Source organism: Carcharhinus amblyrhynchos, chromosome 3 (genome assembly GCF_965287045.1).
Source record: "Carcharhinus amblyrhynchos chromosome 3, sCarAmb.v2.hapA, whole genome shotgun sequence".
Lineage (NCBI taxonomy): Eukaryota > Metazoa > Chordata > Chondrichthyes > Carcharhiniformes > Carcharhinidae > Carcharhinus > Carcharhinus amblyrhynchos.
The window spans coordinates 47,687,225-47,700,194 of record NC_137326.1 but is presented as its reverse complement, the minus strand read 5'-3'; the positions used below and the strand labels follow the sequence as shown (position 1 = coordinate 47,700,194).

Sequence of the window (12,970 nt, the reverse complement as noted above, 5' to 3'; positions counted from 1 at the left end):
GGAATATGGGCCAAACACAAGCAATTGGGTCTAGCTAGGAGGGCACCATGGTCGGCATGGACTGGTTGGGGCGAAGAGCCTGTTTCCATGCTGTATTGCTCTGTGGCTGTAAACAGCACGACTGCTGACTTCCATGATTGAAGGAGGTCATTGATGAAGGTGATTGAGTCAAGAATGCGTGCCTTATGAGTTCTTGCTGGATGACTGTGCTCTGAAAGCCACAAGAACTTTTCGTTGTGTCAGATATGACACCTTCTACTGAAAGGTTTTCTCTTTGGCCTTCAGTAATGGTCTCAGTTTTGCAAGGGTTCTTCAGTGCAATGTTCAGTCATGGGTTGTGTCAATGTCCAGGGCAACTATTGTCACCATTGCTCTGGAATTCAATTCTCACTCTGGGTGAAGGCTGTGATAAGGCCTGGAAATGAATGGTTCTGATGAAATCCAAACATCGGTGAGCAGGTTATTGAATGAAAAGCTATCACATGATGGCATTATTAAAGACTTTGTGAAGTTGTGTGCAATGTGACAAGATATGTGGTGGAGTAACTTTGTGTCTGTCATGGTTCACAACTCACCAAGAATGCCTTGGTTTGAACTGCTAAGTCTATCTTTAATCTGTTCCAGGATGAAGGATGTTCTCAAGGTGGTGACATCGGGAAATATAACCTGGTGGAATGTACATTTGAGTATAGATGCCATATAGATGGAGGGTTAAATCAGTAAAAATACAAGCATGCCGTGTGCCAGCTCTAACCTACTGACTGTCACCTTTAATATGTGGTGAGCTGGTTGTATACGATCACTTTAGGAGAGTCAGTTTGCCTAATAACAAGTGGTGATCATTAAATTGCAGTGATGTTTTCAATATACTTTTAAGTTCAACATTGCATCCATTGGTTTTCTGCACTCCCTGAAATTTCCCATTGTAGATGTAGAAGGATGCTTTCTTCTGCCTGGGTGCATGATATTCAATATAATTATTTAATATCAGAAGTGTAATTGGATTCTATCTAATTAGTTTGGTTAGAAATATCTAACTACTGAGCAACAAAGTGGAATGATTAAACAACAGTCAGTGAGAAGGGTTGGAGTTCTCAAGTGTCTCTGTGCAACACTACTTTTAAGAGGCTAGAGGGCAAGTACTGAATGGTTCACAGTTGTATCTGTGTTTAAGTCTGAATATTCTGCTGCTTTCTACTTCTCACTACAATATATTTTCAATGTCTACAGTGCAATACAACTTAATCATATTTCAATATCTCAAAAAACTCATAAAAAGCACTAAGGTAGGGTGGATAATAGGTAATTGGATAAAAGGGCAAGATTGAAGTCAATGGAAAAGATTCTTGAGAATCATGTGCAACATAAAACAGATTACTGATTCACTATGAGCCCATTACACATTTCCATCACTTGTCAGTTTGATTACATGCTCAAATATGTCGTGGACTTTGCATATACAAGCTTCTGACTCGAGAGCTAATAATACTACTCTTGAGGTAAGCTGTCACTTGGAATGCATCTGTTACAATAAAGCTTTGGGCTGAAATCAAATATTTTTCTATGTAGGGAACACTCTAATATGCTAAACCTTTCATGATAAACATTGCCACTTTTATTGTATAAGATATTCTTTGGTGCCAAATTCTTACTTTACATTTTTTAGGTGATTGTTGTTTCAGTTCATCAAGTTGTGAGATGATAATGAAAAACATATTACTTGTTTCTGACAGTGTGACAGCATCAAGTAACTCAGGCCAGCAGGAGAGAAATCATTTTCCCTCTGCCAGAACAAAATACTTGAATGCTAACCTCCAGAGAGATTCACATTCTTCTTCTTCATGAGCCCCGCAATAATTTTCTCCCCCAAATCCCTCACTAATCTTGTAAAGTGATCAATTAAGTGAGATTTGGTCTTACATGTAACATGGGAACCTTATCTTATAGTGTCACAGATACTAGGAACTGGATTAGTCTTCGTGGAGGCAGTTTTACAAATAGTATTGGGAAACAAAGAACAACTTTGCAAATGTTTGGGCACAATTTAATTTGATGAAAGCATAGGTTGCAAATGCACAGCTACTGATGTCATAATTCTCAGTATTTAATATAATGTTTATTACATTCTTGTATAGTGAGAAACATGATAAGTTCCAAAATGTCGCCTCAATTGGAGCTGATAATTGTCTCCGTACTTGTTTTTACTGTTGGAAAAAATGCAGCAGAAAGACTTACATTGATAATAACTTATATTCTCAGAAATTTCTGAATCATCTTGTGTATAATGCAGTACTTTTTTTGTAATGATGACTCAACTCAACAACAACCCAAGTATAATAAGTCCTCGGACGCGAAACTCTCTTCATCATAACTCCTTTATTTACAAGATCCAACAATACTATACAGAGTGCTCTACCCCACCTCGGCCCTCTTTGTTTTCATTCTATTTAATTTAATTTTTCACTGTTCTCTACCTCCTATTTCTTTATTGTCTTTCTTAATTTTTCTTCCCTGCCCACTCTTTCCCCCTACTTCACCCCCTGCCCTTCCCTTTTCTCTCCCCCGCTTCCCCTTTTCTACATTCTACCACTGTTGATCACCCCCAACCCCCACTTCCACCTGTCACAGCTTATAGTTTCTCTGCCGTTCAGCCATTTGCATCCTTTATTCTCCCTATGGACAGCTATTAGTAGTCTTTTCTCCTGGCTTCTGTGGCCATGACTCATCTTCCATTCCCTCTCCCTGCCGTATAAATATCTCCCACTTTCTATGCCTTTTAGCGTTGACAATGGGTCATCTGAACTCGAAACGTCAGCTCTTTTCTTGCTTTACAGATGCTGCCAGACCTGCTGAGATTTTCCAGTGTTTTCGCTTTTATTTCAGATTCCAGCATCCACAGTAATTTGCTTCTATACAGAGTGCTCTCAGCCTACATCAGGAGTGCAAGAGAACTGGCACTTCTGTTAAGTACAGGGCGTGGGGCTCCCTGATTGGACCATCAATTAGGCCCTTTAATTAAGAACATTTTTTTGTTTCAATCAAATAAATAAAATTAACTTAACCTTGAGACAACTCAAAAAGGGCAGCTCCCTAAAAGGAGGGGAATCGCCCAAAACAAAATACAAAGCAGAAAGGAAACTTAAAACATCAAATTAAAACGTGATTAAAGGGGTCAATAATACACCTCGGTCCCTGCGGTGCCCAATGGGCACAGAAGGCATCTACTCATACTGCATGCTCCCTTTCCAGGACACCTGGCCACGAATGTAGCTTTGGTAGAGGGGTAGAGAGGCAGGTTGGACAACCCCTTCGTTCAGCTGCTGTCTGGACCTGTAGATGGCACGCCTTGCCACACCTAGGAGCAGGTTCACGAGGAGGTTCTCCTCCTTCCCTGTCCCTCCCTATGCAACAGGTGTCCCTTTAAGTAGGGAGTTCATATTCAAGCAGGCTAACTTCAGTTGCCTGGTAAAAATCATTACATGAACACAACTCCCATTCACCTGATGAAGGGGGCAGCATTCTAAAAGCTTGTGCTACCAAATAAACCTGTTGGATTTTAACCTGCTGTTGTGAGACTTCTTACTAAAGTCATTACACCAAGTAAAACCAGGTGAATCCCCCATGATTCCTTCAAGGCACCATGGGGCTTTAACATTCACCAGAAAATAGAGTTGGGACCTTCAACTAAAAGGGAAAGTTTATCAGTTAAAAATTAATATATTAGGCTTAAGTGAGGTGTTACTTCTTTTTCCATATCTTCAACCTGACGACAGTCCACCTCCACCTACTTGACAAGGTTGTGATAACAAATTGGAGCCAAACATATCCCAGGAGGCTTTTTAATTATTGGAGTAAGGCTGGCAGCCTAAGATTTAACCTGTTTTTGAGGATGTATGATGACCTGTCAGCTCAAATAAGGCAAAGACACTTTCTGGGAGAGGTTAAGGTGTCAAAGGGCTGCACTATGGCACAGTGATTAGCACTGCTGCCTCACAGCGCAAGGGACCCAGGTTCGATTCCTTGCTTGGGTCACTGAATGTGTGAACTTTGCACATTCTTCCTGTGTCTGCGTGGGTTTCCTCCGGGTGCTCCAGTTTCCTCCCACAGTCCAAAGATGTGCGGGTTAGGTTGATTGGCCATTTCTAAAATTGCCCTTAGTGTCCTGAGATGCATAGGTTAGAGGGATTAGTGGGTAAATATGTAGGGATATGGGGATAGAGCCTGGGAGGGATTGTGGTTGGTGCAGACTCAATGGGCCAAAGGGCCTCTTTCTGTACTGTAGGGATTCTAAGTCATTCTAATAAGTAAGCTTTTTTCAGCACTGCTTATGGGCTAGAAGGAACAATAGTGCTTTCCCGCTGAGCTCAAAGCCTGCCTACCTTACTTTGGTTAAATGCCCGCTATCAGCTCTTCCTTCTAAGTGAAGAATACCCCGTCCTGGGGTTTGGAACCACCATCCACCCCACCTCCCTGAGCCAGGGATCAGATTATCCTGCCCCCGGCAATCTTATTCCCACTGGCAGCTGCAGGCTTTTTATATGCATCTGCAGCCTTGTCTGAGTTTGTCCGCCAAACTGGAAACTAAACTTGATGGGTAAGCTGTCTTTCCAGCGGGGGGATCCTCCTGCAAAAGAATGCACTTTAGATGTCAACCCTGCAGATTATCAAACCTGCCCCCATTTGGGGCCAATGTCTTCTGTAGCACTGTAATTCGCGTTCCAAATTAGTAACATCAGCTAAGATTAAATGTTTTGACTACTCAACTTGTGCTCAACAAAACCCAAGTATAACCAAATGAATTCCCCATGATTCTTTAAAGGCACCATGGGGTTTCAACATTGACAGACACCTCGACTGGTGACTGTGAACATGATAGCAAAAGTTTTCTTCATGACCACTGTCTTCCACATTTTCTACCTCTTTCTTTTCCACAATTGCCTGCCAAGTTGCAGTTTCTCTGTGTCCAGAAGGCACAACAGTGCTAAAGAGAAAAGATCAAAGCAAGAGATTCCTTTACTTTTACACTGTGGCTTCAAAATCAGAAGAAATTGAGGGCTGAAGGGGAATTAGAATGTGAAGAGGATTCAATATAATGCTATCTTCTTCAATAGTTTCAATCCCAGCACTGGCCCCAATGATGGCCACTCGTAATGGTGGCAGTCATCTTCTACATTGGAGTACAGACATGCATTTATGCCTGTCCTCTGCCAGTTAATACCTGAAGCCTCCATTTATGTGCCAACTTGTGGTGAAACAGTGAGGAAAGTAACCTATTGAGTGTGGTGCAGTGTGCTCAGATGATGTGGCTGCCCTGGTTGAACAGTTAGCAGTGCATACAATCTGAGATATGTGGGTGCGAGATTTGCAGCTTTGCTAGTTGTAAGATGAAGTTACAAATATTCAGTTAAATGATTGTTGGAGGTGATTGATGAAGATGTGATGCATTGAAGAATGTTTGAGCATTGTAATTCAGTTGGTGAAATATTATATTTGGAATTTACTGACCTTGACGGCTCATGTGAGTTTTTTGACTTTTTAGTAGCATGCATCTAGGTCTTCAGGGCTGTACTTCTGGCATTGACTAACATGGCTATCTTGTTTGCAGAATTTCATGGCCCTGTGGGTAGATCATATCTCTCCTCTTTGCCCCTTCATTCACTAAGTCATGCAATACATCCATGGAGATTGTCACATCTTAATTAATTCTCCCTCCTGCTAGCATTCTCTTCCAGAAAAATATTCCAGCACCTGTCCAGCCTGAGTGCAGTCAGATGCAGGCTAGCTTTAAGTGGTGTGAGTCTTGCACAAACTCGAGCCCTCTGCTAAGCTGGATAGCCACTCAAATAAGTGTTTCCTTTATTTTGTGAAAATGGGCAGTATTTGTTTCCTTTTCCTGTATTGTCCTTGAAATGAATGGCATGCTCGACCATTCCAGAAGGCAGCTAAGAGTCAACACATTGCTGTGGACCTGGAGTCGCATGTAGGCCAGATCAGGTAAGGACAGCAGATAGCCCTCCCTAAAGGTCCTCTTTGCGGTAGATGAGTTTTTATGGCAATCAATGATAGTTTGGTACTCACTATTGCTTTCATATTCCAGGATTTTATTAATTGAGTTGAAGTTCCAACATGGTGGGATTTAAACCCCTGTCTCTAGGGGCCTCTGAGTTACTCGTCCACTGACAATGTCACTATGCCACATCTCCCCAGCGCTGATTCAGGTAGCAATCGTGAGATCAACATGCAGCAACAAATTTTCATGCTGCCGGCATCAGAATTCACAGGCACAGGTCAATTGTGCATTGCAGTCCCTGTGCCGTTTTCATGGGCTGTCCAACCTAATCCCCTTAGTGTCTGGAACAGAATTTCTAAAGAAAGTATTGCATGAATATAAGAAACCAATTTGCAATTTACATCTTAATTCCTCACTAATTCTGAAAATTAACCTGGGATTGAAAACATTTAAAATTATAATTTTCTGAAATATGAAGCTATTATAGCAAGGCAAAGTGCCGTTATTTAATATGTTGAACATTGACAAATGGATGAGTGAACAATATATTCTGTGCTTTTTCACTTTGTATTTTAAAAGTTATATCTTTAGGAATAATTAACAATTAAAGTAAATAAGAAAGTTTTGAGCGTCACATAACTCTATTCTGGTTGCCAAACTGCACGAACCAACTATATATTTTGTGACAACTAGCTATTACTTTAGTGTGCAACAGTGAATCTAACTTGAACAGCTACTCTCAAAGTTAACAGTCAATAGTTTTCTTTCTCTTGAGCAGTTACCTTTGATTTGGATTTATGTGCTAACTTTGGCCAAAATTTTCCTGTCTCTTCCACCACAGGAATCATAGCAGGCAAGACAGAAAATTTGGTGGATCATTTAAAGGTTCATTGAGCTCGGACAGGAATATCTGGCCTTGGGACACTCGTGGATGGAGAATCCCGCCCTTTGTTTTTCAAGTTTTATGCTCTCTTGCTGAAATTTTTCTGTCTGGCTTGTGCTCTTATTCCATTATTTGATATCTGGAGAGAGCATATTTCATTTGCACTAACTTTACATATTATGACTGATGTTTTTGTTCTTTTTGCAGCTATCCCTCGATTTCCAAAAGAGAGTGCAAAGCGCATTGAGGTTGAGGAAGGGGATCCTGTGGTGTTACCATGTAATCCTCCCAGTGGGCCACCTCCATTAAATATTTATTGGATGACCAGGAGTAAGTACTGCCTATTATATATTTATGATGGCCAATTCCATCTAGTTGTTAAACTAAATTGTTAAATTTAGTCTGTATGACACTTGGCAATTACCTTTTATCATTGTTAGCCTTGATGGTGTTTGCTTATTGTGAAAATTCCACCAATGCCCAATAAAGATACTAAAATGTTAAGGGGAAGGTCACGGAAGGTAAGCACTTTTATATTTTGCAGCCCTTCTGCTGTAAAAAGTGTCATTGTAAAATTGTAAAATTGTTTTGATGACTTAATAGATTCTGTTAAGAGTATGTAAAATATTACAGTGTAGAGGCAGGGTATACACAGATTCTTTTGTCAAGTAAATCTCGAAGGTGTGAATGCAAGGACTGAGACAATGTAACTCTAAAACGTAAACACAATTTCCACAGAATGTTGAATTTAAATTGAAGATTGGCTTTAGTTGACCAGAAATATTAAGGAAGGTAGAGTGAAAGTGGATGCATGCAAGCAGGTTGCTGATTAGCTATGATCACATTAAATGGTGGAACAGGCTGGACGAGCTGAATATCCCTATCTCCTCCTGTGTTCCAATGTTCCAATTTAAAAGGCAATACCTGTTTTGGGCAAAGTCTAGTTCTTACATCATAACATTACAGTTATTTCAATGACAAGATTCTGGAAGCAACTGGTAACAATTAAGAATATGGGATTTAGGAGCAGGAGTAGATCACTTAGTCTTTGGAGCCTGCTCTGCTATTCAGTGAGATTATGTATTCTATCATTTTAGCTCCCTTTTCCTGTCCACTCCTCCATAACCCTAAACGTCCTTGTCCATCAAAAATGTATCTAACTTGGTCTTTAATAGATTCAATAACCCAGCCTCCATTGCTTTCTGGGGAAGAGCATTCCTCAGACTAAATTAATGACCATTAATGACCAATTTCCTCGTACCTGTCTTGAAATGGGGAGCTCTTACTTTGAAACTCTGCCCCCAACTTCTCACATCCCCACAACTTCAACATCCTCCCGATGTTTATGCTCTCAAGTCCCTCCCAGGATCTTATGTGTTTCAAGATCACCTCTCATTTTTCTAACCTTCAATTTTGCTAAGCCCCAACCTGTTCAATCTTTCTTCATAAAGTAAGTCCTTCATGCCAGGAATGAGTCGAGTGGACCTCCTCTGAACTGCTAATGCAATTATATATCTTTTTCAAATAAATAGACCAAATCTACACACAGTATTCCAGAAGTGGTTTTGTCAAGGCCCCAATACAGCTTCTGTAAAACAACTCAAGACAATTGAATACTGTGATTTTCTATTTGATTTAAAAAGACATTGGTTACCTACTGTTTTGATGTTGTCATCCATTATATATAACAAACAAAGTATGTTTAAAGCAGCAGCTCATTTGGAGCTTGGCTTTACCTAACACAATCATTGGAGTTCTTCAAAGTGTAGCTGTATGCCATGGTGAGAGCATACCAGAGGGATGAGCTTAATTGACCAAATGGCATTTATTGTTGTTGATTTTTAATTGTATAACCAGGTACCAGAATAAATAACACTACTCCAGATTTGTATAAGAAAATTAAACTTAACCACATCCATAAAAATGAGTTACTTTTCAAGAATTCTGGTTGTAATTCATTGATACTATTTGTATAATTGTATGATTTTTTTGAGATGGAAGAAATAGGTATGTTATAAATTGTCGAAAGAAAGTTAAAAAATGTTGCACTTTGTTCACAAATCACTATTTTCAGTAAAAATTATGATTTCATAGAAGTTCTTTATTTTTCAGAGATACAACGCATACAGCAGAGCAGCAGAGCTTCCCAGGGACTTAATGGAGATCTTTACTTTTCAAATGTCCAGTCCAGTGACAGCCGGAATGACTACCTTTGTTTTGCACATTTTTCCAGAACAAGAACAATTGCACAGAAGGAACCCATTAGTCTGGTTGTTAAACCATGTAAGTTTACATTATTTTCGTAACTAAACGTAAATCGATAACAATACATAAACCTATCATCTCAAGACCAAGGGATATAGCTGTGGTTATTAAGAAATGAACATTAACAAAGAAGTTACAAGGTGGAGATATCAGAAATGCAAACTTAGTCAAATATAATTGTTAATAAAACATTGTGCTCTCCATGAGCTTTCATGCTGTCAGTTCTTGATGTCTTGTAGAACTGCATACATTCTGTCTTGTATACATTATTTTCCTTCCACCTAGACCATTCATGAAAACAGTTGACACTTACATTCTATTGTATTTCTTGAACCTGCCCAACACTCAGCACATCTGCTCTCTTACTGGGTCATCCTGAAACTCCTTTTAGCACATAGCTTTGAAAATGATTTTCAGTTGTTGAGAGTTATTTATTTTAGATTCAAATGGACTGATGTCTTAAGTAGGCATAAATGATCTCTAGGACTACTTGGGGCAGGGATTCGAAATTCCACTATTTCCACAATTATTTCCAGTCAGTTTTTCCAGATCTTTGAGATACAAAGGCAAGCTTTTAACATGCAAAAGGGTGACATCACCATCATTATATTACCTGCGCTTGTGTGTGCAATCTGTGCTTTTCTATGCAACCTATTGTTCAGCATACCTTTCCAGAGTACCTTTTGGATAACTTCAAGGCAACCATCACACACTAAATAATTTATTAGCTCTATGCAATCACTTTTTCTTTGCTCTTGTGTCATTGGACCACCCTTTCCTCCAAGTGATCCCTGCGTAAAATCCCATTCATTGCACAATGACTAATGCTTTGATTGTCCCAGTTTTTAGACAGTTTTTAAAACTTCTGCATTGCTTTTATTCAGTTGTTATTACTAATTTTAGGATCGGTAAGTACAGATTTTAGCCTAATAGCTATATATAACATTTATTATATGTATGTGTATGTATATATATATATGAACAATCTAGATAACTTCTAGCTGTAACTCCAGGATATTAGTCTTTTTAATTAACCCAGTAAAATTGTACGTTTGAAAGTTACTATTAAGAACATTGATCTCTCACCTTTGGCAAGTCAGCCAACAAAGCGGTAAAACTTGGGATTATCAAGCAGTGGAATTTTTTTGCTTCATCAAATGTCACTTCCAGAATATAAATTTTATCTCTTGAAAAGAAAACATCCAAGCTTTTCCCCACCATAACTGCTCTCTGCATCTCATTTATTCCCAGATTCCCACTAAGCTGTACGGGTGCACAGCCCCCCAATAACTTAAAGGTAACACACACTAGAAGAAATGGGCTGTGCAGAACAATTGTTTTTTCATTGGGAACATTGGTGAGGATTTCCTTTCATGCTATATATTCACCAATTTGCAACTCCGGCTATTTGAAACAAATCAGGTAGCAGATGAAGGATTTTCATCACAGGGATTTTTTTTTGTTGCCCTTAAAATGCAATAATTTCCCTCAATTCTGTAAAGCAACATGCAGTTGACTCAATTCTAAAGAACCAGAGTGGTTACATTGAGGTGAACAAACCATTAAAACAATCATTAGAATATAGCTTTTCTCTACATGTCTACTTAAACGCAGCTGAAGATCTCCAGCCCCCACACATAGCTTACAAAAGAGCCTTTCCAGTCACATAGTGACGTGATCAACCTCATCCAAGAATGTTTTACACTTCCACTAGGGAACATTACACTAACGAGTATGTCTTGCTGCAGCCTGCAATTGCAACATGTCTGGCTTTGCTTATGGAACAGTGTGACATGCATCCTGTGCACTGTGAATAAACTAGAGATATTTTCAGCATTTAGACCTTCTTTGTTCCTACATACCCGTTTCTACTCCAGGGACACAGAAGAGAGTACCTTATCTGATATTCTCTTAATCTTTTATCTCACTCTTTGTCTGCATGTAAATGCTGGGCATCGTGAAACCAATTTTAATCCTTAGGGGAAAAAAGGGTCTATCCATTTTAAAGGCATCTGCCGCTAGATATAATGCAGTTTATTGACCTGTTTCACTTGAGGACTGAGAATTATTACAACAAAAAATATTTGGTATAATTACATTTGATTTCTCTAATCTTTGAATCTGAAGTACTCAGTAAAGATTTCTTTTTCTTGATTTAAGATACTTCCACGTTGAGGGAGGAGAAATCTCGGGATCTTCAATCTTTTTCTTCTCTTTTTTCAGCCAACAGTTCTACAATTGGTCAAAGTAGATTAAATCCAGTTGTCTAATATTGTACTTTTATTGCTGCATTAGCTTATAAGTCTTCATTCAAGATTTTCAGTTGGAGTCTTGTGCCCATTAATTTACTGAAAATAAATTTTCCTGTCTGAATTTGTAGCCTTACATTTTAGAATATGTTATCCTGTACTTTCCCTGTGCCCTGTAGTTTTGCTTCCCTCATCAGCACAATTACCCTGCTGCTAAACAGACATCACGACAAAGGTTGTCATTCCCTGTTTCTGCCAATAATTGGCATGAGAATTAACCTTAATTGTTGGAAATAAAAGTATTTCTCCCAATATTTCCATTGCATGATTGTAATGAAATTTCATATCTGTAAAATCATTATGTCCATCTTATCAGCTCCCTGTTTTCTTCCGCTGCCTTCCCATCCTGACGATACATTAACTTCTGTCCTCAAGCAAGTCTGTCTCTGAGGACTTGAGACTTGAAGTATTAATCTTCAACACCATGCACAATTGGTACATCTATTATCTCACAAATATGAAATGTGTTAGTCCAGGATAAGATGTGGCCTTTTCCATTTGGGTGGTAAATGTTTCTGCTGGCTGGCAGCTGCACGGAGGAACCTTCATGAAGAATGTTACAGAGAATCAGACTGATCAGTACAGAAAACAATCTTGTTCAAACAATAAACCATTAGGTCAGCTATGTTCGCTGGTTCAGTGAGCTTCATTTAAATCTGTAAAATTTAATTCCCTGCTGGAACTCTAACAAGTTCCTTCAGACTCTGTTCTCACTCAAGCTGTGTCAGTACCCCCAAGTATCTGTCGCATAACCTGCTTCGAACATTTTCCTTTAATTGGTTGTAAGAGATACAGTGCTATAGTTCTGGCATGGCAGCTGGAGATGCAATTAGAATCCTGTTGAAATGCTGGGATAAGTATGGAGATCTCGGGTGATTCAATGCACCAAGTACATTTGGAAGATTGCTGCTTGCTTTTCAAAACAAACATTTGATGAGGAAACCAACCATCTTTTCAGCTTTACATAGTGACTTGCTTTTTGAGGTTTCGTGGCTTCACTCCAATAATGTGATCATCTTTATCAGAAATGCACTCTGTCATGGGGCAAAATCAAATGATCTGACTGTTCAGAAGTTGATTGGTTTAGTTTCCCAAGATACCTCTGCCATGTCTATTTGAAGCTATTTATTGTCACTGCTGGTTGTTTTAGCAATTAGCACAATTTAGATAATCTGCATAATTATTTGCATTTCACTGATCACCATATGAGGCTTGCTATATCGCTCACTAACGAGACTGGGAATATCAGTGGAGAGATAAGACTCTATGTTCCTCTCTGTACAATGCACGTGCATTGCAGTGTGACCTAGAACATAAGAACATAAGAAATAGGAGCAGGAGTAGGCCATCCAGCCCCTCGAGCCTGCCCCGCCATTCAGTAAGATCATGGCTGATCTGTCGTGGCTCAGTTCCACATTCCCGCCCTCTCCCCATAACCCTTAATCCCCTTGCCTATCAAAAACCTATCAACCCGCGTCTTAAAAATATTAAGCGAGGCAGCCC

General features: G+C 39.3%; 1 protein-coding gene across 8 annotated transcripts in view; it reads left to right on the top strand.

Moving 5' to 3' along the window:
* The window catches only part of chl1b (cell adhesion molecule L1-like b), a 742,190-nt gene that overhangs the window by 363,601 nt on the left and 365,619 nt on the right, over positions 1–12,970 (top strand). For all 8 annotated transcript variants that reach the window (XM_080183774.1, XM_080183743.1, XM_080183751.1 and 5 more), the window contains 2 exons: positions 7,101–7,223; positions 9,006–9,176. In XM_080183774.1, coding sequence (XP_080039900.1) covers positions 7,101–7,223; positions 9,006–9,176 — 294 coding nt within the window. The remainder of the gene's footprint in view (positions 1–7,100; positions 7,224–9,005; positions 9,177–12,970) is intronic.